Raw genomic sequence first — 27,375 nt, forward strand, 5'->3', positions numbered from 1 at the left:
TTATTTTGAAATTGTTGGAGAATATTTGAAAATTCCTTTCAATTAAAGGTCTTAACCAATTTTGAATGAAAAAGACTATGGGCCGGTTTCCGAGCTCGGGATTTAGCCAAGTCCTAGAATTTAAACAGCTGGAGTCAGATAATTGGCTTTCCAAAACGGGGCGTAGTCGCAGTCATTGTCATAGTCACGTTTGAATTAAATTTCGAGAAACTAGAAAATTGAAAACAAAATGAAATAAAGAGAAAATAGTGTAAAGTTTCAGCTATTTTGAATTATTTAGGAATGTCTAATTTCGTCAAGGAAAAACGCTTCCAATTATAGAAATGAGAAAATAAAAACTACGACTACTGTTATAAAAGCTGCGACTACGCCCCGTTTTGGAAAGCCAATTTTCTGACTCCAGCTGTTTAAAGTCTAGGACTTGGCTAAATCCTGAGTTCGGAAACCGGCCCTAAGAAATTGTCGAAATTTTTTCGAAATTCTCGAAAAGTCCGCAATTTTTGATGTGGTAACGAGCGTGTTGAGGGCTCTGGATGGGTCTCAGGGTGCCATTGGCCTCTTCTGTGACCTCTCCCGGGCCTTCGACATGGTCGACCATGGATTGTTGCTGAAAAAGTTAGAATTTTATGGATTTACGGGAAAAGCAGCCAGGTTTTTCATTTTCAATTCATATCTCTCGGGGAGATTTCAGGCAGTCAGACTTACAAACGGATGTGGCGGGGTAGAAACATCTGAGTGGAAAAGAAATCTATGTGGGGTTCCTCAGGGGTCGATCTTGGGTCCTGTACTTTTCAATATTTTTATTAATGACCTCTCTCATAGTATTAGCTCTGACCTCATTCTCTATGCAGATGATACCACTTTGATTGTGAAGGGTGAAGATGATGATGAAGTGCAGCGGAAATCAGTACAGGCTCTTAACCAGCTTAGCCATTGGTTCAGCTGTAATCTTCTAAAATTAAATTTGAAGAAAACCCATCATCTCAAATTTTCTACTGGGGGCTCTGGAAGTCTCGCACATACTCTTTACTCAACAACAGGAGAGGAATGTTGCGCTGCTGAGAAGATTAGATTTCTTGGTGTTGACCTGCAGGGAAATGTTAAGTGGGATATCCACGTAAAAGCATTGGTTGTGAAATTGTCCAGTGCTATTTTTGCCTTGAAAACAATAGTCAGAGTGGCAAATAGAAAAACAGCACTAACTGTCTATCATGGCTATTTCATGTCTCACATCAGATACAGTATCTTATTCTGGGGCAGCAACCAGACAAACCTTCAGAATATGTTCCGTAAGCAAAAGAAAGCAATCAGGGTTATCGAGGGAGCCGAATCTAGGGTTTCATGTAGGCCAATTTTCAAAAAAACTCAAATTATTAACAATTCCAGCCCTTTATTTTTTGGATATTGCATCTTTTGTTTACAGTATTAAGCAGAAATTCATGGAGGATAACATTTCACACAGATACCCCACAATACATAAAATGTTTACCCTCCAGTACCCCACTCATAGACTTTCGCTCTTGGAGGGGGGACCACATTATGCTGGGCTCAGAATTTTCAACTGTTTGACGGAAGAACTTAAGAGTGTTGACAGTCATGGTAAATTTTAAACAGCTCTTAAAGATATACTGACTGAATGCTGCCCGTATTCATTAAGAGAATGTTATGAGATCTTCTCATTGAAATCCTAGAGATCAGAAGTTATCCAGACGATTTTGTAAAATGAAAAACTTTCCCTCAATGGAGGGAAACCATATACTTAATATATTTGACATGTCGTACACCGTTTGAGCTTTGCTCATCATATGCGGTTTTATACGATGAAATAACAATAACCGGTTTTGGTTATTACACCATTGTCAATCTCTGATAAACTAAAACTAAATACAAGAGCAGCAGAATTTATACTAGTAGGCGAGTACCGTACTAGTATAAATTCTAGTACGCTACTCTTGTATTTAGTTTTAGTTTATCAGAGATTGATAATGGTGTAATAACCGAAACCGGTCATTCTAACTATCAATAAATCTATGGTTTTTCGACAATTTCTTAGCCTTTTTAATTCAATATAATTACCACAAAATCAACTTCTCAACTACACAAAATGTCTTAACCATTTTTTTCTTTTCGTGAATTATATGAGATCAGCGTCTGAGCGCCTCTCAAGTTAAACTGGACAATATTGTCCTGATATTGTAACTCCACACATTAGGTCACACCCTTAAATGGGCACCTGGTGTGAGATGCGAGAGATGGGCTAATATCCCGTGAGGTGTGAAGCGAGACTACTACTTTGATTTGGTTTTGAAGCATCTAAATTTAAATTCGACTTTGTGAAGATAATTAAGGACTGAAATCTTTGTAAAGTGAACAACTACAAGACTGAACCTATTTCGGACTACTGAACCTTATCTAAATTTAGTAGAGGAATAGCACAAGGTCACCTTATTTTTTCTCTCGCTATCATTTTGATGATTTACTTATTGATAATAAATGAATAATCAACTATCTAAATTTGGTAGAAGAATAGCACAAGTTTACCTTATTTTTTCACTATCATTTTGATGATGCACTTATTGTATGAATAAATGAATAATCAACTATCCAACGGCACTGCCAAGTCGGTAGGCAAGTATTGTCCAAGACAGGACTTTCTGTGAAGTATTGTGGTAATTATTAAAATCAAATAAAAATACCAAAAAATTGACAAAACCACAGATTTTATTAAAAGTAAAAATACCGGTTTTGGTTGTTACACCATTATCAGTTTCCAGAGATTGATAATGGTGTAACAATCGAAACCGGTCTTTCTTCTTTTAATAAAATAACTGGTTTTGTCAAATTTTTAGTCTTTTTATTTAATAAAACAGAGGAGTTTGACCTGCGTTGCAGTGGAACCACCCAGTCATCACAGACGTGACACTGCTGCAGTTCCGGCGGTACGAGGGCCCCAACATATCCTTTAAGGCTGGGTGTACACCGGTTAGTCAAGACAATACTAGTCACGTTTAAGCCCGGCCCAGACGCTCAAGTTTAGCTTCAGTCTTTTGCTGAAGCAAAAGTCGGAGCATGTAAGTCGTTGCGTCTGGACGGTAAAACGGATCGGACGGTCTTAAAGCTTAAGTCGTCAAACTTAAAATGTATCGGCCGGCAATCTTTTTCCATCAAACCGTCCGTCTTTCGCCTATCCACCAAAACCTAAATCGCGTAAAATGGAGATAGAGAAATTGTGATTTCAGATTCGGATTCAGCGCCCTCAAAATGATAAAATGCCTTGCGAGTACTTGAAAATAAGCAAGTTTTTTTATCGATTGTATATAACGCTATTTAACCCTTTTTTCTTACTTGATTCTCATGTTACTCTCAGAATTTGATGTTGATATTATGATTTACTATCATGATATATTAAGATGTAGGTACTATATTGTTGATAAGAATACTATCTACAAAATTTCAATCCATTTACAATCACTGTGTCTCGAGATATGACATGTAAATAAAGCCATTTAGCGATTAACAGTAATATTTTTGTCATTATGTTGTTAAGTATAGCATTATCCAGTTGAACCAGCGAAAAAATACGATATAATTATTACTCATCTACCGGATATATGTCAACCGTATACAATTCAGACTCAAACAATATCAAAAATAGGAAAACGGACGACATAAGACGGATGCGTGTGGACTCAATTTCACATCCATCTTTTGCTTGAACCAAACGATCCGACTTTTGCTTGAGCAAAACAATGATGGTTGACTTGAGCGTCTGGATCCGGCCTTAGGCTCAACTCACACTTACGCGAATCAGGTCGAGAAGAGACTGCGACTCTAGTCTCTTCTCGACGTCGCATGTGTTTCCAAATGGTGACACTCAAACTAGTCGATTCTAGTCTCCGCGACGTCACCATTTGAAAACACATGCTGCGTCGAGAAGAGACTAGAGTTGCAGTCTCTTCTCGACTTGAGTCGCGTAAGTGTGAGTTGAGCCTTAGTCACAATACTTCTCATAGTTGACATGTCTATTTACAAGACTGGAAAAATACTCGGTCCCCAACTGTATACGTCTACAAGATGGGCGCTTGCACGTCCATCACACAGGCGCCCGAAATGGGACGCAAGCGTTTCAGAAAGAGAGACCAGTGGGGTTTTTTGACATACTATGATGCTAATTCCAGAGCAAGAGACGGAGTTGTTACCCATGGATTCCAGAGGTAAGGTATTAAAAGAGACGGAGGCGTCTTACTAAAAAGTAAGTAAGTAGGCGTCTGGATTCCACAGTCTGCGATATTTTACTTTTCTGCTACTTCCAGAGACGGGTGTAGCCTGCACACTGGGACAATAGTAGCGTCCACTAGCTGTCGGCGAAACACGGAATTGAAAATGACATGTACGATTGGGTTCTAATTCCGCGTTTTCCTATAGTGAGGTCCACGTTATAATGGCAGCCTTTGATTAACAATGGTATTGCTATCATTCAACAAATGATAATACCAATTTCTGGGATTTAACATCGATCCAAAGTTAACATGGAGTGCTCATGTGGATGCTGTATGCAGAAGATTGTCTCGTATGAAAAGACTGAGGTGCTTGCTGACTGAGGAACATTTGATTATGGCCTATTATTCACTGTTCCATAGCCACATTATCTATGGAAGACTGCTGTGGGGACACTCTTCACACTGTGAGAGTATTCTTCTGCTGCAGAAGAAGGCAGTTCGGATATTGTCATCCAGTGGTCATCTGGAGCACTGTAGGCCACTCTTCGCCAGACTCGGGATTCTCACAGTTTTTAGCCAGTTCATCTTTGCTTCCCTGGTTGGTATTAGGAATACCAATCTGACAGTGAATTTGAGGGGGTTGCAGAGTGCCTACTCACTTCGAAATGCTCTCGAAGTCAATGTTCCTCGATGTAGGCTAAGTAAGGCTCAGAACTGTTATCCCAATATCGCTATTAAAATGTTTAATATGCTACCTCCATCTGTGCGTCATTTGAGTGACAGTGAGTTTAAGAGGAGACTCAAGTCCTGGCTGTGTGCCAGACCATACTACTCCTTGAGTGAATTTTTTCAGGAGTCTATAGTTGACATTTAGCGGCCATCACCGTGTTTAGCCATCTATGCCATTATGTTTTATTTTTTGACGTGACAGTGTTGTCAAAAACTTTTGTGTGAAATTGTATATTGACGTGATGACCTACCCAGCTCATCTGGCTGGTTAATGGTCCTAAAATGAAGAAAGAAAGCGGATAGTGCTATCTCTTTCTCGCTTCGATCTGTTGCCAGATCGCTTTCAACAATGTAGAATTAATAATATTAACAAAATATTTCATCTTAATTATGAAAATTTATTATGAAATAATTGAAAAATATAATTCTTTGATTAATAAAATATATTTGATCATTTCAAACGTAAATGAACAATTAATATTACATCAATAAACCTGTATTAGCTACCATCTATAGAAGGCATTGACTAGACAGAGGATCGGCAACGTTGTTCTCCTATCTTTGTCCACTGCCATTATAACGTGGACCTCACTATAGCATCTAGTTGCCGCTACTAATCACCCTCAAGTGCAGGTTGCTTTAATCCAAAGTTTCTATAAATAGTGTAAGCTATAATAATCTTAAATAGGAAAAATAAATTGATAACATTTGATTATTATAGGAAAATTCAAATTGAATACTGTAAATTGCACTTGCAGAAGTCTTTGGGGTGATTTACAGCATTCAATTTGTAATTTTGTTTAATAATAATTTTAATAAATGCAATTTCTCATTAATTTCCATCAGAAGACTTGATAACATTTTTAAAATAAAAGAAAAAATGGAAATGGTATTGAAAAATATACTAAACAAGGTGAAAGCTTTTTCAACTGGGATATTTTAATAACATTGATTATATGATAATAGAAGCTGAGCTAGGATTATTAAAACATATTGCATGATATTTGAGAAAAGAAAAGTTTCAAAGAGCTCGTTGTTCGTTGCCCACCATTTGGCCTTGTCCCTTGTTAACTTCACTAATGCATATCCATTGTCCCTCGTTGTTCTCACGCCAAAGACTGACCTTGTTATCTCCTCCGGACACGGCAAGAATGTTCCCAGTGAGGGACCAGCTGACGTTCCAGACAACATCGTCGAAAGTATTCAGTATGGTCGATGTCCAGTTGATGTTGTCCTCACTGGTCCAGATGATGACTCTGCGATCCTGCGAGCAGCTGGCGATGGTACTCCGCGGCAGGCCGATAGATGGCGCCCAAGCTACGTCACGCACCCAGTCAGAATGCACTTCCAGTTTGGTCTCTTCCACCCAGCGATCGCCTTCTTCCTTCCAGATCTTCACCAAGTTGTCACAGCCTCCACTAACCAAACGCTTCACATTGCTCGACTTTGAAGAGCTGTTGGGGTCCAGAGTGGGCAATGGAGAGGTGGCCGGGCTCCAACTGATGGCATTGCAACCAATTGTATGCGCGTTTGAGATCTTCTTTGCATCCCAAGCGGAAGCATCGGTAGTGTTTGTCAGAATTGAAATGGTGCCGTCTGAGCTGGCACAAGCTAACATCAATCCGTACTCATGAGGTGCCCAAGCAACCGAGTTGACAGATGAATCGTGATTGTTGTATTCATAAAGCTTTGTCCACTCACCACTCTCTTTCCATATGATGACCTTCCTGTCGTAAGAGCAAGATGCAAGCAGGTTACCGAACTTGGGATGTGCCCAAGTTACCTGCCACACTGGACCGTAGTGTCCTTTTAGATCAGCAATCAGACTCTGTGTTCCACTTTTTAGGTTATAAATTTTAATTGAATGATCAGACGAACATGTAGCAAGTCTTAAGCCGTAATAGTCCATTTCAGCATCATGAATAAGATCTTCATGACCGGTATCAATCGTATTCATTACAGACACCATATTTTTTTAAAATTGAAAAGTACACTCACTGGATGTCCACAAAATGTAGCTTGGATGATTCTTATTGTAATTATAACACTGATAACAGATAAACAGGTAAAATTAGAACATGTTGACGTGTAAAATGAGAAACATCAACATAACCTTTCAAATAGGAGATTTTCGATGTCGATCAGAATTTTCTTGTTACCAACACACCAACACAAGTTACCCCACAATTAACAAATGAATTCAATTTTTGAAAAATTCCTTCCAAGTTGACATTAAATGAAAAAAATCAAATTCATATTTTCTTCAAATACGGTTTTGAAGAATGATAATTTAGATTGAAATTATCTGTCCTCCTCACGGATCACTTCTGGAATACATAGCAATATATAGTTTTTCATACAACTCAACTCGAATGGAAATAAACAACAAATCGGTTTTTAATGTCAATATTTCACTTTCTACATAGTTATTTTTGCAAATGGATATATAAAAAGAATTTATATTATTTTATTTCCAGAACATTCGAGTTCGAGGTCAATTTGACGCATGCGCATTTTTGTTCTCTAGCAGAGTCGCCAGGCCTGAAGTTACATCAGATTTTGCACGTGAAGCCGAATTCGATTTGTATATTTCATTAAAAATGTTGTCTGTTGCAAGAGTTCTTGGACGAAAATCTTTTGATTGTGCTTGTTATTCATCAGATCTTGCAAGCCGCCAATATTTCAGTACATTGTTGAAAAAGGTGAGTGAATTTCTTCATCTTCTTATCTGGCTCCCAATGACCGTCACCTTGCCGAACTTGTAGAAACAAATTAATTATCAAGCTTAAATATGTTAGTTTTATTTGTATAATTTGTTTATGGCTACTTTTTTAATTGATTTTTATTTTATTCTCATGTTACTTATTTGAAGTGGCTTACTACATTGAAAAGTGGCAGAGTATTATGCAATGTGTTGAAATTTACATTGTTGATCCTTCAATTATTGTCTCAGTTTATTTCAAATTTTTAAATAATAATAACACTTGTTGCCCCAGCAAAATTGAGTTTGGTCATTGCTTACCGTATCTTGCCATGTTTGTTATTCCCCGCCCCAAAGAAATCAAAGAAAAGTAATTTTAAGGTTAGGATAAGCCTAGTATGATCATGCTGTCTAGAGTTATCATTATTAACTACCACTACTTTAAATAATGTTATATTTGTGTATCCTTCTCATTTGTATACTAATATTTTGGCTATCAATAAGCCAAGCGCTTGTCATTTGTGAATTGGCTAGGTTGGCACAGTGCACCTATAATAAATTGGTTGCATATCCTCTCAGTATCTGGCATTATCAATATCCTAAGTGCCGGTTGCACAGAAGCCGGATAAATTTTAACTGTGATTATTTCCACGAGACCCAATCAGAAGACGTTTTTTCAAAACGCCTTGGGTTAATCAAGGCTAAGAATTAACCGGCTTTTGTGCAAGCGGGCCCAAGGGTGTGATTACATTGAATGCGTCAAATGCAAGCGTATGCTTGGTTATGCATTAACAAGAGTCCAAATTAGAAACAGCATTTGAAAAGAGCAATTGGTACCCTCACACTGAATGCTTGAACTTGCTAGTTGCTTTCAGTGTTAGCAGCTAAATAAAGACAATGACACTTTTTGAAAAAAATTTTTGGCTCATGCAAGATTCAACGTGCACTTACACAAATACTTATTCAATGTGGTCACACCCTTATCCCTATTCAAATGTATTGTATGGGACCCATTTCATAATTATTATGTTGCCTTATATACTATTTGTTTTATAGCATATGCCTACCAAGTTAATTATGAGTTTATGGTATCCTTTGTCTAGATGATAATGACTGAACTAGGCCTATCTCTCGATACTAGACGTCTACTATATGACTGTAAAATAGGGCTTCTAAGCTTAACCTCTTCAATCTAACGTTTAGGATTTGTTGGATATGCTTTTCAAAGCAGCTCTCCACTAGATGGTTTTATTTAAAACAATGGTGTGGTTAACATAGCTTGTACAACACTTGTTTAAAGTTATCTAACATAACGTTTTCTCTGACTGTTAGATAACTTTATATTATTGAAAAATTCTTTTAGTTCACGAAGAATGTACTGAATAATTGTTCACATTTTTTGGAATATCTCATCAACCATTGAAGGTATGAACATGGGACCGTTTGCATTAGACTTCAAATCAAATTTGACTTGAGATTTGCCCGTTTTATAATACTTGATACTTGTTGTCGTTGTCGAAGACTGGGGATTTCAGATAGGCCTAGACAGTGTCACGTATTTTATTACGTACATATATAATATATTGGCGAAAGAAAAAAGTTATTTAGTCAATGTTTATTGAGATCTATTACAATCATTATTGGAATATTTCAAGTAATGTTCTAAATTGTTCACATTTTTTGAAAAATCTTGATTGGAGAGTTATGTAATTTCTCATCTGCTTATCAATAGCGTTGCCTGTGTATTGTAATTGTTAATAAACCTTATCTATTAATGTGTCCCAACTATCAGAATTTCTAGAATATTGATAATCAATTGACTTGAATTTAAATTTTACATAGCCTACACATATTGCAAATGATTACAAGAATTTTTTGAACTCTTTAAAAAATTGTGACTTATCTTTTGTTTGTTTTTTAGACTGCCATCCCTGCAGTGACATCACAGAATGGACTCCAAGTCAGACATAAGTAAGTTACAATTTTATTCTATCCTGCTATAGGTAATGTCATTTTACAGTGAGGTTCACGTTATAATGGCAATATTCAAGATTCATTTATTGTCAGAACACTAACAAAAATGCAATACAAAGTCAACAATTCAATAAAAAATTCTAAAATATAACAATAAACGTTAATAGTCATCACAGTCACATCGTAATATATACCATAATAAGACAAAGATGAGTAAATTCTTTATAATATAAGAAACATTTTTAAAACAGGTATATCACAGTTGAAAAAATACGAAGACATCACCACAAATCCTCATAACCATATGGACAGCAGTCAATTAGAATCTTTAAAAAAAAAAATTAGATAGTATTTGATAAACATAGGTGTTTTGCTATACTTGTCTATCATTCAAGAAAGCAGATAGCATATATCCTTATCTAGCTCCACAACGTTACCAGATTCATTTTTAACAAAATATTTAATCTCATTTATGAAAATTTATTATTTTATCATTTTTCTTGACGAATCTATATATATAAAAGCGAAATGGCACTCACTCACTGACTGACTGACTCACTCACTCACTCGCATAACTAAAAATCGACCGGACCAAAAACGTTCAAATTTGGTAGGTATGTTCAGTTGGCCCTTTAGAGGCGCACTAAGGGTTGTTTTTAAGGGTTTAAAGTTCGTCTTTTAGCATGTATATTCTTCTTCTCCCAATCTCTTAATTATAATTGAAATTTCCATATCATATGTTACTATAGAATCTAGATAGAGTACCTTTCCGAAACAGTTGTTAACTGGCAACTAAATTAATAATTTTGTCAGGTTGGCATTAAGTTGAGTTGACTTTGTTAGGTTGGCACCAAGTTGAAGATTTAAATGCATTTATCGCGGAAAAATTGATTGGGCACTGCTACTTCAATCCTGGGAATATTATATTAGTAGCCGTCAGGCTCGCTTCGCTCGCCATATCCGTTTGGCCAGACGTTTAGTCTGGACCCCCGACTGGATCGTCCTAACATATGATAAAAATGCTCAAATGCAGGCGAGCGGAGCGAGCCTGCTGATCTCATTCTTGGACAATCCAGTCGGGGGTCCAGGGGGCGGAGCCCCCTGGCTAGACGGATATGGCAAGCGAAGCGAGCCTGACGGCTAGTAAAATATAAATTGATCATTTTACGAAGAATGAACAGTTGGTATTGCATTAGATATACTGGTATTTGTTATTCTCTTCAAAAGGCAGTGCAAAGGAAGAGAATCGGAAATACTGTTCTCCCATCTTTCTCCACTGTCATTATAACATGGACGTCACTATAGTAAATAGAAGGGAAAAATTAAAACTATTGTTTATTTGTTAGGTACTGTTTACTGTGGTTACTGCATAATTGAATTGCTAAACCATTATAGTTAGCTTTATCACAGACCTCTGAACTATACTGCTGTTGATAAGTCTCATTTTTATGAAATTCATGATTGATAGGTTACTGTTAATTTTCATTCATCAATGGAATCATCCAACTTCCTATATTGAGATTGTGCATATCCACCAAATCTATGAAATATATTCAATTACAAATGGGTTTCAACAACTCTTGAATTACTTGAGTAGAAAATAAAACAAATTTGTACATCTGTTTGTATCAAAATTATCTTGAATCCAATAAAAATCGTATCTGCCTTACAATGATTACAATATTTTTCGTCTCCTAATTGATTTGAGGACAAATCTCAATGAGTAAGGCCACAATATTTATTTTTTAGATCTTTAGAGTACGCTCAATATTTGGTTATGGAATGATTGCCAGCTAGCCTACTAGCCAATTTTTGCACGATCTATGAATTTTTGAATCTTGAACTTTGTATGTTTTGTTATAAATATGTGCTATTTATATTTTGACAGAATCTTATCATTCAGCTACTCAGTCGTGTTGATAAGCTACCGATAAGATAAATTGAGATCCATGCACCTGCTACCTGGGGTGACCACTTTAACAGCCGAACTCCTATATATTTATACAATTTATGAGTTTAAAAATAGCTTCTCGGTGGTTCGGAGCCCACCTAAAGCTGTATATCTACAATAATATCTCATTATGCTTTGCCCACGCCTGGGGTTTATGTGGTCTACATAATCAGCAAAATAAAAATATCCAACTTTTAATATTGTTTTTTAGTGTCTGAATCATATTTCAATGTCTTACAATGATTACATTATTTTTCGTCTCCTAATTATTTATTTGATGAAAGTTTTCAATGAGTAAGACATCTAGACATGAGACATTTCATTTTAGATACTATTGAATTAGGCTACCTGAGAAATTGTATTTTCTGAGTATATTTTCTTATCAAAGTTCAATAAAACCATTCATTTGGAAGGGAGCTTTGATATAAGTTGATAGTCTCTTTGTTTAGGTTTAGCTGTCCAAATTTCCATGTTGTCTGTATCATGGCTTGAATACATTGAAATCACTCAGTCTATCTTCACTTATATTTTAATACTGTTTTAATCATAATATAGGATTCTAAAATTACATGAATATATTCCAAAGTATTGACAGTTTTTTTTTAGTTTTATTTCATATTCTCAGGCCTTACAATGATTACAATATTTTTCGTCTCTGAATAAATTTGAGGAAATTTGTAAATGAGTAAGGAAATTGATAAAAATGAATCCCTAATGATAATATTATTATAGTTTCATGATTTATATTAAAATCAACAATATTAGCACCAGCTATGGATGTAGGAGTAGGTTGGAATATTGACCTAATGAAATTCCAGAATTTGCAAAGCGTTCCTTGGAAAAATATCTCCAAAATTTATGCTATATGTTTCTTGAATAAATGGATAGGATAGTGAAATACTTCTTATCCAGGGATGCATTTATCAAATTGAAAATCAATGAATTATAATACTTGAAACACATGAGTTGCTTACTACTCTATAAAGAATTATAAATATGAAACTGGAAGAGTTCAAAAAACACTGTATTCTCATATCAAAGTCGCAAACTTTTGCTTAGCCAGTAGACTTTCTTGTTTTGTGATTTTCTTGACGTGTCTAATGCCATAAAGAAAGGATAGCATGAGAAGATATTATCTTACATCATCATCCCTCTCACTTATTCCTCATCATCCCTCTACCCAGGCACAAGCCTAAGAGCTTATGTGGGCATCACCCTCAGTATTATTATTGTACAGAGAGTTTATGTTACTAATTTTACTGTTAACACACCCGATATTCCTATTAGTAGTTATTTTTCGTGGACCTATGTGTTGCTGTTTTATATACATCTATGGATGTAGGAGTAGGTTGGAATATTGACCTAATGAAATTCCAGAATTTGCAATGCGTTCCTTGGAAAAATATCTCCAAAATTTATGCTTTTTGTTTCTTGAATAAATGGATAGGATAGTGAAATACTTCTTATCCAGGGATGCATTTATCAAATTGAAAATCAATGAATTATAATACTTGAAACACATGAGTTGCTTACTACTCTATAAAGAATTATAAATATGAAACTGGAAGAGTTCAAAAAACACTGTATTCTCATATCAAATACGCAAACTTTTGCTTAGCCAGTAGACTTTCTTGTTTTGTGATTTTCTTGACGTGTCTAATGCCATAAAGAAAGAATAGCATGAGAAGATATCTTTCATCATCATCCCTCTCACTCATTACCCAGGCACAAGCCTAAGAGCTTATGTGGGCATCACCCTCTGTATTATTATTGTACAGAGAGTTTATGTTACTAATTTTACTGTTAACATACCCGATATTCCTATTAGTAGTTATTTTTCGTGGACCTATGTGTTGCTGTTAGTCTCTCATACTGTGCCGTTCTTACACTCTCACCCCAACAAAACAGTAATAATAGACAGTCTGTAGTCAGCTTGAATTAACAAAGAATCGGCTTGAAATTTGGAACATACACAATCTGTACCATGGGATATCTTCTTATGCTATATTTTCACTATTCTAATAACCGCGTTTTAGACTTACGATTGAATAATTAGTAAGGCAATGTATTAAAAATAATTTAAGGACAATTTATTGGTAAGTTTTTGACGTTTGTGAACTTTTACAGAACCGAAACAGTCAAAGGCGCAGTCATTGGAATCGATTTGGGCACAACAAACTCATGTGTTGCAGTCATGGACGCCAAATCGCCCAAAGTCATAGAAAACGCCGAAGGTTCTAGAACGACACCGTCTGTGGTCGCATTCACTAAAGGTGGGTGTAGAATAGTCGATATAATCGATAGTCGATATCATCTATAGATAGTCGATAGTCTAATATCGATGTTGAGCATACGTGTAGTTGTGTTTTGGCTGCCTCTCGTCTTTATTGAAAGTGCTCAATAAATCAGTTTTTTAAACGTTGTTTACCTTAAATCGAATCAAAACAGTGGGTTAGTTTTCTTATGAAGAATATTGATCTATAGTGAGATTCTGGTTATAAGGTCAGTATCTGATTAAGATTGATTTGCTATCTGGAAAATATTGGTGGGGGGGGGGGGTAACTAGAACTCTGGAGGACCGAGGATTAGACAAAAAATCTGGTGTGGTACACTCACACAACTTTCCTTGCTCATTGAACTGTAAGACTCATTCGTAAACGAGAATAATGTAGGGGAATAACTTAATGACGATTGGCAGCTACATAGGCCTATATAAAACTATTTTATAAAACACTTATTGACATGGGCTGCTTTTAAATTAATAAAAATTAATAAATCTTATAGCACCCTTTATTCTTTAAAATTTTTAAAGAATAAAGGGTGCTTTAAAAATTTTTAAAGAATAAATGGTGCTATAAGATTTATTTTGTTTTATTAATAAAACTATTGTATATATCGTTTTCATAGTACATTTTCCTTTGTGTAAATTGTGAAATCTGATGATTTTTTCTAAAAATCGTCAAAACAGCTGTTCTGCAGGTAAAATATTTCGACTAGGCTATGTGTTCTTTTGAATAATATGCTCTACCAATCTACCTCATGCACGAGAAGAAGATTACAAAGTCCATTTCTCAAGGATGGGTGGACCCCCCATTAGTTTCCCAGGAAGGAGACTCATGCCAGTTGATAGAGCTGATGAATAACTATACAGGGTATGAATTTGAAAAAAAATCGTTCAAGTCATCTTTGAGAGAATCGCGATAGAAATTTAACAAAATCCATTTTCTCAAGAATATTACGGAGCTCCAGCAATTTTCCCAGAAATGAGACTTATGTCAGTTGGGTTTATAAATAGCTATCCAGAGTATAAATTTGAAGAAAATTGTTAAAGCTGTTTTCGAGAAAATCGTAAAAAACATGGCTTTTTAGTAATTTTCCATTTTAAATTGAATTTCTTATTGTCGGATCCTCATGGTATAAGGACCTTAAGTTTAAAATTTCAAGTCAATCGGTTAATTAGGAATGGAGTTATCGTGTTAACAGACACACACAGACCAACACCCAAAAATCATTTTTTTAGACTCAGGGGATTTTGAAACGTATAGACAACTTGAAATTAGAGTAGGCCTACCTTAATTTTTTTTGGAAAGCAATACTTTCCTTACCTATGGTAATAGGGCAAGGAAAGTAAAACGACTTAAGGCCGGTTTCCGAGCTCGGAATTTAGCCAAGTTCTAGACTTTAAACAGCTGGAGTCAGAAAATTGGCTTTCGGAAACGGGGCGTAGTCGCAGTCCACTTATAAATTAAATTTCGAAAAACTAGAAAATTGAACAGAAAATAAAATAAAGAGAAAATAGTGTAAAGTTTCAGCTATTTTGAATTATTTAGGAATGTTTCATTTCGTCAAGGAAAAACATTTCCAATTATAGAAATGAGAAAATGAAGATAATCATAAAAACCATGACTACGTCCAGTTTCGAGTCTAGAACTCAGCTAAAACCCGAGCTCGGAAACCGGCCTTTATTTTCCCTCGTCGATTTTCTATTTCCGAAATCCATTGTTCTTTCTCGTATTGGATTTCCATTTTTTCATAGGTGTTGAATTATTTCAGAGTTCAGTTGATAAGGATGCATCGATAACGTGCTGTTTTTTGTTTTCAGATGGTGAACGACTGGTGGGAATGCCAGCCAAACGTCAAGCAGTTACCAACTCAGCCAACACATTTTATGCCACTAAACGACTCATTGGCAGGCGATACGAAGATGCCGAAATCAAAAAGGAAATGTAAGCTAAATTATACACACTCCCACTTGCCATAATTTACATTTTATCAATGAGTAGATCAAATTCATTCATATTGGCTGTGAATCAGTTGTTTAGTGGTTTTAGAATTTCTATAGTGAGATTCACGTGGAAATGATTAGACGGCATGTTGTCAATGATGCTCTTTTCCACCGCCTTCTATAGTAGATAGCTGTGATCAAGTCATCCCGGTCAATCAAACGAAATCTTGCAATGATTACTTCATATTTTTCGTCTCTGAAATCATTGTATGTGGAGACATGTGAATGAGCAAGATAGTTTGTAGTTTTCTCTCCAAAATCTGGAAAAGAAATGTGTGGTATACGCTGTCTCAACGTTCTACAACATTCGTTGTTCTGTTTATCAAGTCGATTCAATTCTAAAGCGAAAAACTGAAACCTTGTTAAATTTTTATGAGTAGAAATTAATATCAGTTTCAATTACAATTCAAACTAATATTATTTTCACAAATAGAAAATAATTCTTACCGAAAAGATTATTTTGTAGTTTGTTGTCGAGAAGAACCACTTGCCATGATTATTGATATTTTTCGTCTCTGAAATATTTCTATGTGGAGATGAGTGAATGAGCAAGCTAGGTATATTGTTGTTATTCAGAATTAATACAGTTTTTGAACTCACATAAGTAGTATTTGAACTGTAGATTCTAAAGTTTAGTTTCGGTTTATCCTGTTGATTTCCTCCCAATCATTAATTTGATATTATGATTTTGTTTCAATTCTCTTGCAATGATTATTATTTATTTTTCGTCTCTGAATTTTTGATGTGTGAGGAGACAAGTTGATGAGCAAGCACCATCAGTTAACATTTTAATTAATTTGATAAAATTTCTACCTTCATTCGGAATAATTTATTACGTTATTCAGTAATAAGTAGTCAACTTATTAATTTTAGGGCGTTAGTGTCTCTTTTTTCAGGCAGCCGAGACCGACGAATTACGTGTCCATCCGAAACTCGTAATTTATTTATTTATTTATACATTATACATAGGTTACAATATCAGTCTCAACTATGAATGATTGGGAAAGGAACAACAGGATTAAATCCCAAAACTGTTCCTTTCCCAAATTTAGATAGACATTGTCGAAAAATAGGTTATGTTTATATTTTATGATTTTTGTCCAATTTTGAGTCCAAAATATTATTATAAACTAGAAATTTAGGATTTAGGAGAGTAATCACCAGAAGCCAGCCACTTGGGGCGATACCATATCAGGCGTATTTTTTTATTTGTCAGAATCGGCTGTGCAGGAAGTTCTCAGATTGACTGATTGGTTTGTTGTTTGGGAATCAGATAATCAGCCAATCGGAGAGCTCAGCAGATTATGAGCTGATTCCCAAACGCCAACTCAATCAGCCAATCGGAGAAATTCCTGCTCTCCGACTCGCCTGAGAAACCGCTTGGTGTGGCTGTCTTACATGAAAACGCTGTCTTACAAAAGAAACTTTAGGGTGGTGGCCATTAGTAGTAGTTGAAAGTATGATGTGTGATGGCCTTCCTGGTACTTGTTGAAAGTGTGGTTCCTGATGATTGTAATTGTTGAAAGTGTGGTTTCTGATGATTGTATTTGTTGAAAGTGTGGTTTCTGATAATTGTACTTGTTGAAAGTGTGGTTCCTGATGATTGTACTAGTTGAAAATGTGGTTCCTGATTATTGTACTTGTTGAAAGCTTAGACCAGTTATAGAATAGACACGGCCCAATTGTATATTCATACTAAAAGTCGATGAAGTCAACATCTACTGCCAAATTCGCCCACCTTGACGTTATAACAGTGACGTCACGCATCGTATAGACATTGTTGTTAAACATAGCTTGTTTTCCATAGCAGATTATCATTTATTTATGTAATTATTATTTATGAAAATGGCAATCTCCTGCGCAGCATATAATTGCACTGAAATTTTTAGGAAAAAAAGTGGAATATCTCTTCATGTGTAAGTTGCAATTTATACACATAAATATTGTAGGTTGTAACTGTTATAGGTATTAGGCCTATCCTTGGTTATGATGTAAGTGAACTCATTGCAGCATGACAATAAATTAGTTTTGTAGGCTACCGTACCTTATTATTTTCAAAACACATTATAACTTTGAAGCCGATATCACATAACACATCATAAATAAGAATAGACACGCTGGGAAGTCTAGCCTCTGAAGCCAACATCTACTGCCAAATTCGCCCACCTTGACGTCACAACAGTGACGTCACGCATCGTATTGAAACCTTTAGATTGTGTCTATTTCAGATTCATGGTGTTTTTAGGTTATTTCCAGCTACGGGCAAAAACGATAATGTTGATTATTAACTGATATTTAAAAAAAACTATAAAATTATGTTAATTATTAACATATATCGTTTTTGCCCGTAGCTAGAAATAACCTAAAAACACCATGAATCTGAAATAGACACAATCTAAAGGTTTCAATACGATGCGTGACGTCACTGTTGTGACGTCAAGGTGGGCGAATTTGGCAGTAGATGTTGGCTTCAGAGGCTAGACTTCCCAGCGTGTCTATTCTATAACACTGGTCTAAGGTTGAAAGTGTAGTTCCTGATGATTGTACTTGTTGAAAGTGTGGTTCCTGATGATTGTACTTGTTGAAAGTGTGGTTCCTGATGATTGTACTTGTTGAAAGTGTGGATCCTGATGATTGTACTTGTTGAAAGTGTGGTTCCTGATGAGTGTACTTGTTGAAAGTGTGGTGACTTGTTTTGCACAGGAAAACACTGTCGTACAAGATCGTGAAGGCGTCGAACGGTGACGCGTGGGTGCAGGGCAGTGATGGCAAGATGTACTCGCCCAGTCAGATCGGCGCCTTTGTGCTCATGAAGATGAAGGAGACGGCCGACTCCTATCTCGGTTCGCAGGCCAAGAACGCTGTTGTTACTGTGCCCGCCTACTTCAACGACTCGCAAAGACAGGTGAGTGACACACGTTTATTATGGAAGCAATACGAGATACTGTGTCAGTTAACACACGTTGGCCCAACGTTGGTCTTAACATCCACACTGCATTGTTGCCAGTGCCTCATCAAAGCCAGGGTTGGCAAGCGATCGCCACACGGTTCGCCGTATTCAAAATTGAGTTGGTTGAAAATATTAATATACGACGTTATAATGGCAGTGTTTGATTAGCAATGGTTCACTTCGAGAAATAACAGTGACTAAATAATTAAAAGATAAGAATGAATCAATGGCGGAATCTTATTGTTTTTCCTGTTTAACATATTGTTTTTCATTCAACAAAGCAGACAGCGCTATCTCTTTCTCGCTTTGCTCTGTTGCGAGAACGGCTTCTAACAATGTAGAATCAATAATTAATTAACAGAATATTCCATCCTAATTATGAAAATTTATTAAGAAATTATTGTAAAATTTAATTTTCTGCCTAATAAAATATAATTGATTATTTTGAACGATAATGAACAGTTAATATTACATCAATAAAGCTGTATCAGCTACCGTACATAGAGGGCATTGACAAGACAGAGGATAGGCAACGTTGTTCTCCTATCTTCACTGCCATTATAACGTGGACCTCACTATAGGCCTGGAGTATATAACAATAATACATTTTAGTGATCCGTAGGCCTATTGCAGTTTCAGGGACTCTAGGTCTCTTAGCACATCATTGTGCTGATGACATGTACTTGTCATTGAAAAATGTTTTTGAATGCAATGATAGTATATTTATTTGTCAGAATTTCGTTCATAATATTTATGGAAGTTGAAGTTGCAATCAAGAAGTTGGCACATAATATAACCACAGTATACATACAGTATGGAAACTCGGCTAGTACCCTGGCGCAAAATCCGCCATCTTGTTAGGAAGCGCCGCATTGTAATAGTATTGATGGGTGGTTCGGATCACTTTAATGATCCGGATCAATTGATCTCGTTCACTGCCACGAGCCAATCAGAAGACCAGGATTGGAACTTCCTAAGGTCACGTGACGTGTCTAGTATTTGCGCCATGTAAAAAGCATTGGTTGGATAGGCGTTTGATTGACAGTTTCCATTCTGTACCTAGTTCTAGCGTACATAAACAAATAAGCGTTCATTTTATCAATGATTCAGAAATGGCAGAAAATGTGTACGAATTCATCACTTGTATTAAATCCCCTTTTACACTTCAATAATACAATAATTATATCAGCAAACTTGTGTCATGCGGTGACCAGAGTGTCTCGGTTTAATCTCAATGTTTAGAATGAAAAGGTGACAATTTTAACTAACAGAGTTGATAACATTTGTTTCAGGCTACCAAAGACGCCGGACAAATTGCCGGATTGAATGTTTTGCGTGTTATCAACGAGCCGACAGCTGCTGCTCTGGCTTACGGCATGGACAAGACCGATGACAAAGTGTAAGTTGTATTTTAATCATCAATGAATTTACAATCACATTGACAAGATTGCAATCTTTAAAGAAAAAGTATCTTTCATAAATTCTCTGGTTATCTAAACAATAGTTAGGGCCGGTTTCCGAGCCCGGGATTCAGCTAAGTCCTAGACTTTGAATACATGGAGTCAGAAAATTGGCTTCCCGAAACGGGACGTAGTCGTAGTCAACGTTTAAATTAAATTTCGATAAACTATAAAATTGATCAGAAAATAAAATAGAGATAATAGAGTAAAGTATCAGCTGTTTTGAATTATTTAGGAATGTTCCATTTCGTCAAGGAAAAACGTTTCCAATTATAGAATTGAGAAAATGAAGATTATCATGAAAACTACGACTACGCCCCGTTTTAGAAAGCCAATTTTCTGACTCCAGCTGTTTAAAGTCTAGAACTTAGCTAAATGGAAACCGGCCCTTAATGTTCGGTTGCATGGTTTAATATTAGGTAGGCCTAATGTGCTATTCAAATATGCCTTCCGTCTCCAATATGGGTAGTATAACAGGACATGTTTATTGATACTGATGTGTGAAAATCCAGATTAAATCATACAAAATTTAAATATGTTGATTAAAATTTATTCTAATATGGATGTTATTTCATTTGATGATCTATTATTTCTTACAGGATTGCCGTGTACGATCTTGGTGGTGGAACCTTCGATATATCGATTTTGGAAATCCAGAAGGGAGTATTCGAAGTGAAGTCGACCAACGGTGACACCTTCCTTGGTGGAGAGGACTTTGATAACACCTTGGTCAACTTCCTCGCTCAGGAATTCAAGAGAGACGTGAGTTTGTCACATTAATGAGAATAAGCTCTCCAGAAAATGTATTATCATTATTGTAATTACAAAGAATTACTACAGTGAGATCCACGTTATTATGGCAGTATTTGAACATCCTTGTCTATCATTCGACAAAGCAGATAACGCTATCCTTTTCTATCTCTGCAACGTTGCCACTTCACATGTTATCACGCACTTCACATGACTGGTTCGAGAATACTCCTCGAGATATTGATAAGCGATAACAATAATTTTGAACTTAGTAATGTTGTTGGAAAGACCGAATATACAATTGAAAGCTTAATAATATTAAATTAGGAAGAAAATTTATCATTTTCTTTCTCAGTTACCCTTCTACCTCACAGCGTAGGGTAGTTTGAGGATTCTTCGGCCCAGCGCCTCCACTCGCCTCCATCCCCGATGCCATTCTCTTCATTTGTTGTAGGGGTTTTCCTCTAGCAGCTCCTAGTGCTCCTACATATTTTACGAACTTCATTCTGGGACGTCCTCTGTGTCTCCCTCCAATCGGTTTCCTAAACCAAGACTTGTTTCTCTCAGACTTGTTTGGTCTTTCTTTCATCTGGCATTCTAGTCACATGGCCAAACCACTTTAGTTGCCTTTCCTGCATTATCCCCATTTGGTGGACCGTCCACTAGAACCGTTTTCGTCCGAACTAGCATCGGCCGAAAACTACCGAACGATACCCCAACAAAGAAAGGAATAGATGTTCGTCCATTGCATCAGGTTCATAGGGCTGTGCACGGCCGTCTCCGGCCGATCAATTTTTCGATCCGAATTGAATGGGATTTTCCGGCTCTATCCGGCAGAATAACTAGTCGAGCTGAGACAACAAAGTGCTCCTAACCTAAAATAATTGTTTCACAGTCTTGTTTGATTTTGTTTTTCGAAGTTGTTCTGTTTTATAAAGTTGTAACTGTGGACAATGAAAAGTTGATAAGTTTGGTTCAAGAGCATGTTCCATTGTGGGATATGCCAGACAAAAGATATCATCGTCGTGATGTTCAAAGGAATCTGTGAACAAAGATTGCTGAACAAATAAGATTATTGTAATGAATAACTAGTCTAGTGGATATTTGTTTATTTAATTTTCAAAATCATTGTTTATGAAAAATTTTGGTGGCTATGATAGTAGTTGATTCAATATTTATTCAATATTCAATAGTTCAGCAAACTACTGAACTAAATTGACTGAAACGGTTCCAATGGACGACCACATTCGGCCGAATTAACGGCCGGCAGATTCGTCCGATCCAACGGCCGAACGGATCGGTTGAATACGGTTCCAGTGGACGGTTACCCTTAGGGGTTCTTTTTCCACTACCTGTCGAATAACTTGGTTAGAAAGACAATTATGAGCCGAAAATTTACAAATAATCACAAGCTACACCAAATCACAGGAATAAAGTGTGCAGGCTGTGTGAATAGATAAGTAAAATTGAGAGTATCTGTTTCATTTGATGGTTGCATTAGTTTTAATTAGATGTTGTGTTGTTGCAGCAAGGAGTTGACATCACCAAAGACCCAATGGCGATGCAGCGTTTGAAGGAAGCCGCCGAGAAGGCGAAAATCGAGCTGTCATCCTCACTGCAGACAGACATCAACCTCCCCTACATCACCATGGATGCATCCGGACCCAAGCACATGAATCTCAAGGTATGCTATGCTGAAAAAAATGTCCCACATTTTCCAGCAATCACATCACACTATCAATATTAATATTGTTATCAATATTAATATTTCAGTTTGTACTAAATGTGAATTACAATATTAAAAGGCTGAGGTCCGGTTGTACAAAAGGCTGTTTTAATCATTATTAAATGCCACGAGAACCATTTGAAAAATGCTTTTTTGAAAAGGATGCTTCTCTGACAGTGTCTCTCATGGTGTTTAATGATGATTAAAATATAATAGGCTTTTGTGCAACCGGGTCTCAATATTCGATGTTTCGTTTATATTTCATTTCAATTTTTTTTAAATATTGACTCTTCATCTTGAAATAGTCCTACTGGTTTGGAAGCAATTGACGTATGTATTTAAGGGTTTGTGACAGAGAGCGGTGAGATGGTCCAAATTCTGCGTTGTTGGATACTGAAGATGGTTACTGTGTTGTAAATCCATTATTTACCACAATTTATTTAAACTTTCAACTAAAAACTTGTTTGAAGTGGAAACATTTCGCTTAGATTTTAGCAGTGACAACGTTTCGGAACTCCTAACCACTCTCTGTGTGCACACACCCTACATAAAACGATTTTGAGTCCACCCAAGAAATCGATTAGATCCGTTTGTATACTATTAATAGCTCTATGAGGTAAAATATTGTTACTCATCCTGGGATGAAGAATGTTAATCATTTTGAACTTAACTATTTGAATAGCTTTTGATGGATCTGTAAATATATTGCAGGATTAGTTGGATTTTATTGGATCAAGATAGTTGGCTTAAAGTAATTACTTTATTACCAATTACTTTATTGGTAATATAATTACTTTTCATTTTGTTGTTGCAGTTGACAAGGTCGAAGTTCGAGGGTCTGGTTGAAGACTTGATCAAGAGGACGATTTCACCTTGCCAGAAGGCGCTCTCCGATGCCGAGGTGTCCAAGTCTGACATTGGAGAAGTTCTGTTGGTCGGAGGAATGACTAGAATGCCCAAGGTTAGTTTTAAACTACTAAAAAACAGCTTTTCCCTGTTATAAGATTCCCAATCGGTGTGAGCATATGTTGCTGTCAAATTATCCTATTTTATATTATTATTCATCAACTGAGAATGGTATTTCTTCCATTGGTAGTAGTATATCCAATCATTCCTGCCTCAAATTGTCCCATTTCGAGTAAAATATTGAGCCATTCTTTCAAGTTTTCGCTGACCGTGTGAACAGCGCGGGGTAACTATGAGGGGCCAACAAAATACGTATGACCGAGGAAAATACATAAAATGCGGATTGACTTACTTGGTGCGGTTGTAACGTTGCGGTTTTAACGACGACTGGATCTCAGCCAGCTCTGCCGGGAGATTGCACCCTTCTCCTCCTCTACGGAGAGATAGACAGAGTTAGTTAGAGAGAGAGGGGGGGGAACTAAAAGCGATAAGTCGCACTGTACTGATTGCGTTCTAACCACCGTGTATAATTTATTTATTTATATCTATTTGCGGATATAATATCCAATCATATAAGTATGATTGAGAAAACAACAGGCATAGCCCAAAACTATTGTATTTTTTCTTTAGGGTTACTTTTAATATAATAAAATAAAAATATAAATCTCAGTACCCTTTTATATTATTTTACTATTACATGTTTCGGACATTAAAGCCATTTTCAAGTGATTTGAAATGAATAAATACTGATGGCACGCAATAGGTGGCTGGCAAGCAGCAGTATTTATTTATTTATATGACGTGAAATTCTAACCTTATCTTGGACTTTGTCACCTATAAATTTGGAAGAAAAATAGCACAAGGACTACCTTATTATTTTATCTTCTATATTGTTATTGCATTAGTGTAATTTGCATTGTAAATAAATAAATTTCAAATCACTTGAAAATGGCTTTAATGTCCGAAACATGTTGTGATAAAATAATAGAAAAGGGTGCTGAGATTTATATTTTCATTTTATTACCCAAAACTATTCTATTCCCAAGTTTTGTATAAAATAATAGTGTTGCATAATAATAAAGTGTAATACTTTCAATTCTTATAATAGTTCATTTTTATATGGTTATCCATTTTTTGCATGCTACCCCTTGATGCCGCTTCCACACTCTTGCCAAGTGCGTACAAATGACGGCGAGCGCGAGAGTATGGATGGGTGGTTTGCCAGCGTTCGCTCAGATTTTTGTCGAGTGAAAGCCAGTGGCCAGCCGAGCATCCACAAATGTTCACATTGCAGTGTGTATGGCAAGACCAACGTGGCCAAGCTCACCAGCTTCGCCAGAGACTTGGCGATAGTGTGGAGCAGGCATTAATAAGGTTGTGCAAAGGCTAAAAATAAACTTTCTACTCGTGATATTTTTCAAAGTTTTTCGATTTTTATATCATCAATCTATTAAAATGAAAATGTTTTCTCAGGAAAACATTTTTTTCCGATCATGTCTTTTTGAGATATGAGCGCCTAAAGTTTAAATTTTTGGGACAGAACATTTCAAATTCGGTAAGAGATAAATCCATGAGATTTGGATGATAAATACTTCATGGTATTGTTGATCTAGTAAAATTTTCTGAAATTATCAATTTTTAAGATAGTTATTCAATTTACGAAAAATAACTCAACTAAAAGTTATTTTTAGTAAATTGAATAACTATCTCAAAAATTGATATTTTCAGAAAATTTTTGTTTCACCAGATCAACAATACCATGAAGGATCTATCCTCTAAATCTCATGGATTTATTTTTTACCGAATTTGAAATGTTCTGTCCTAAAAATTTAAACTTTAGGCGCTCATATCTCGAAAAGTAATGATCAGAAAAAAATGTTTTCCTGAGAAAACTATTTCATATTGATAGCTTGATGTTATACAAATCGAAAAACTTTAAAAAATATCACCAGTAGAAAGTTAACTTTTAGCCTTTGCACAGCCTTAACGATTGTCGGCCGACACTGAGTTGTTGTCTGATTGGCTGACTAATGCTCACCAACAGCTGATTCTCAGCCAATCAGAGATCAATTCTGAGTGACAATCGGTGTACTGTGAAAACGGCCATCAGGGCCAAGCCACACGAAGCGTTTCTTCAGGCGTTTTCAGACTAGTCGGCAAGGCAGCAAGTTCTCCGATTAGCTGATTATCAGCTGATTTCCGAACGCCAAACCCATGATCGATCTTCCTGTCCTGTTGACTCGTCTGAAGTGGCTTTAGGATGGCACAGTATGAGAGACTACCAGCGTCATATAGCTTCACGAACAACTACTAGGACTATCGGCTTCAGTTAACAGTGAAACTCCCTATACCATGGTATATCTTCTTATGCTATCTTTTCTCTATGCCTGTTGTTTCTGCTCGGATGAGCAGAAATCCAATGGAAAGCAGGGTTCATTAACACTGCAGTCGACGATTAGATTTAGCACTATTCTTATATCAATTTGCATAATTATTTTGATTGATTCCCATAGGTGCAAGCAACAGTTCAGGAGATCTTCGGCCGCCAGCCGAGCAAGGCAGTGAACCCAGACGAGGCTGTGGCAGTTGGTGCAGCCGTACAGGGCGGAGTGTTGGCCGGTGACGTCACTGATGTCCTCCTGCTAGACGTCACTCCCCTGTCACTCGGCATTGAGACCCTGGGTGGTGTCTTCACAAGGCTCATTTCACGTAACACCACCATTCCCACCAAGAAGAGTCAGGTACGATAATATCCACACATTGTTATCCCGCATCCACACTCTTGTCAAGTGCGTACAAATGACGACGAGCGCGAGAGTATGGATGGGTGGTTTGCCAGCGTTCGCTCAGATTTTTGTCGAGTGAAAGCCAGTGGCCAGCCGAGCATCCACAAATGTTCACATTGCAGTGTGTATGGCAAGACCAACGTGGCCAAGCTCACCAGCTTCGCCAGAGACTTGGCGATAGTGTGGAGCAGGCATTAATAAGGTTGTGCAAAGGCTAAAAATAAACTTTCTACTCGTGATATTTTTCAAAGTTTTTCGATTTGTATATCATCAATCTATTAAAATGAAAATGTTTTCTCAGGAAAACATTTTTTTCCTATCATTACTTTTTGAGATATGAGCGCCTAAAGTTTAAATTTTTGGGACAGAACATTTCAAATTCGGTAAGAGATAAATCCATGAGATTTGGAGGATAAATACTTCATGGTATTGTTGATCTAGTAAAATTTTCTGAAATTATCAATTTTTAAGATAGTTATTCAATTTACGAAAAATAACTCAACTAAAAGTTATTTTTAGTAAATTGAATAACTATCTCAAAAATTGATATTTTCAGAAAATTTTTGTTTCACCAGATCAACAATACCATGAAGGATCTATCCTCTAAATCTCATGGATTTATTTTTTACCGAATTTGAAATGTTCTGTCCTAAAAATAAAACTTTAGGCGCTCATATCTCGAAAAGTAATGGTCAGAAAAAAATGTTTTCCTGAGAAAACTATTTCATATTGATAGCTTGATGATATACAAATCGAAAAACTTTAAAAAATATCACCAGTAGAAAGTTTACTTTTAACCTTTGCACAGCTTTAACGATTGTCGGCCGACACTGAGTTGTTGTCTGATTGGCTGACTAATGCTCACCAACAGCTGATTCTCAGCCAATCAGAGATTAATTCTGAGTGACAATCGGTGTACTGTGAAAACGGCCATCAG

At 36.3% G+C, this 27,375-nt stretch overlaps 2 protein-coding genes across 3 annotated transcripts in view; one reads left to right on the forward strand and one right to left on the reverse strand.

The window, feature by feature from the left end:
* Nucleotides 1-5,863: 5,863 nt before the first annotated feature.
* LOC111058081 (protein SEC13 homolog) lies at nt 5,864-7,377 on the reverse strand. The gene has a single exon (XM_022345581.2). The coding sequence runs from the start codon at nt 6,916-6,918 to the stop codon at nt 5,971-5,973; it is 948 nt and encodes a 315-aa protein (XP_022201273.2). The 5' UTR covers nt 6,919-7,377; the 3' UTR covers nt 5,864-5,970.
* A 57-nt stretch (nt 7,378-7,434) lies between these two features.
* LOC111058085 (heat shock 70 kDa protein cognate 5) overlaps nt 7,435-27,375 on the forward strand; it is a 34,296-nt gene continuing 14,355 nt past the window's right edge. The window contains exons 1-10 of one of the 2 annotated variants that reach the window (XM_039426175.1): nt 7,435-7,651; nt 9,572-9,621; nt 13,703-13,848; nt 15,678-15,801; nt 18,564-18,765; nt 20,103-20,209; nt 20,870-21,032; nt 22,549-22,704; nt 23,561-23,707; nt 26,166-26,393. In XM_039426175.1, the coding sequence (XP_039282109.1) occupies nt 7,550-7,651; nt 9,572-9,621; nt 13,703-13,848; nt 15,678-15,801; nt 18,564-18,765; nt 20,103-20,209; nt 20,870-21,032; nt 22,549-22,704; nt 23,561-23,707; nt 26,166-26,393 (1,425 nt within the window). In that variant the 5' untranslated portion in view covers nt 7,435-7,549. The remainder of the gene's footprint in view (nt 7,652-9,571; nt 9,622-13,702; nt 13,849-15,677; nt 15,802-18,563; nt 18,766-20,102; nt 20,210-20,869; nt 21,033-22,548; nt 22,705-23,560; nt 23,708-26,165; nt 26,394-27,375) is intronic. The other variant, XM_039426174.1, reaches the window with a different exon arrangement.

The sequence above is a fragment of the Nilaparvata lugens genome, chromosome 4 (assembly GCF_014356525.2).
Source record: "Nilaparvata lugens isolate BPH chromosome 4, ASM1435652v1, whole genome shotgun sequence".
NCBI classification, from domain to species: Eukaryota; Metazoa; Arthropoda; class Insecta; order Hemiptera; family Delphacidae; genus Nilaparvata; species Nilaparvata lugens.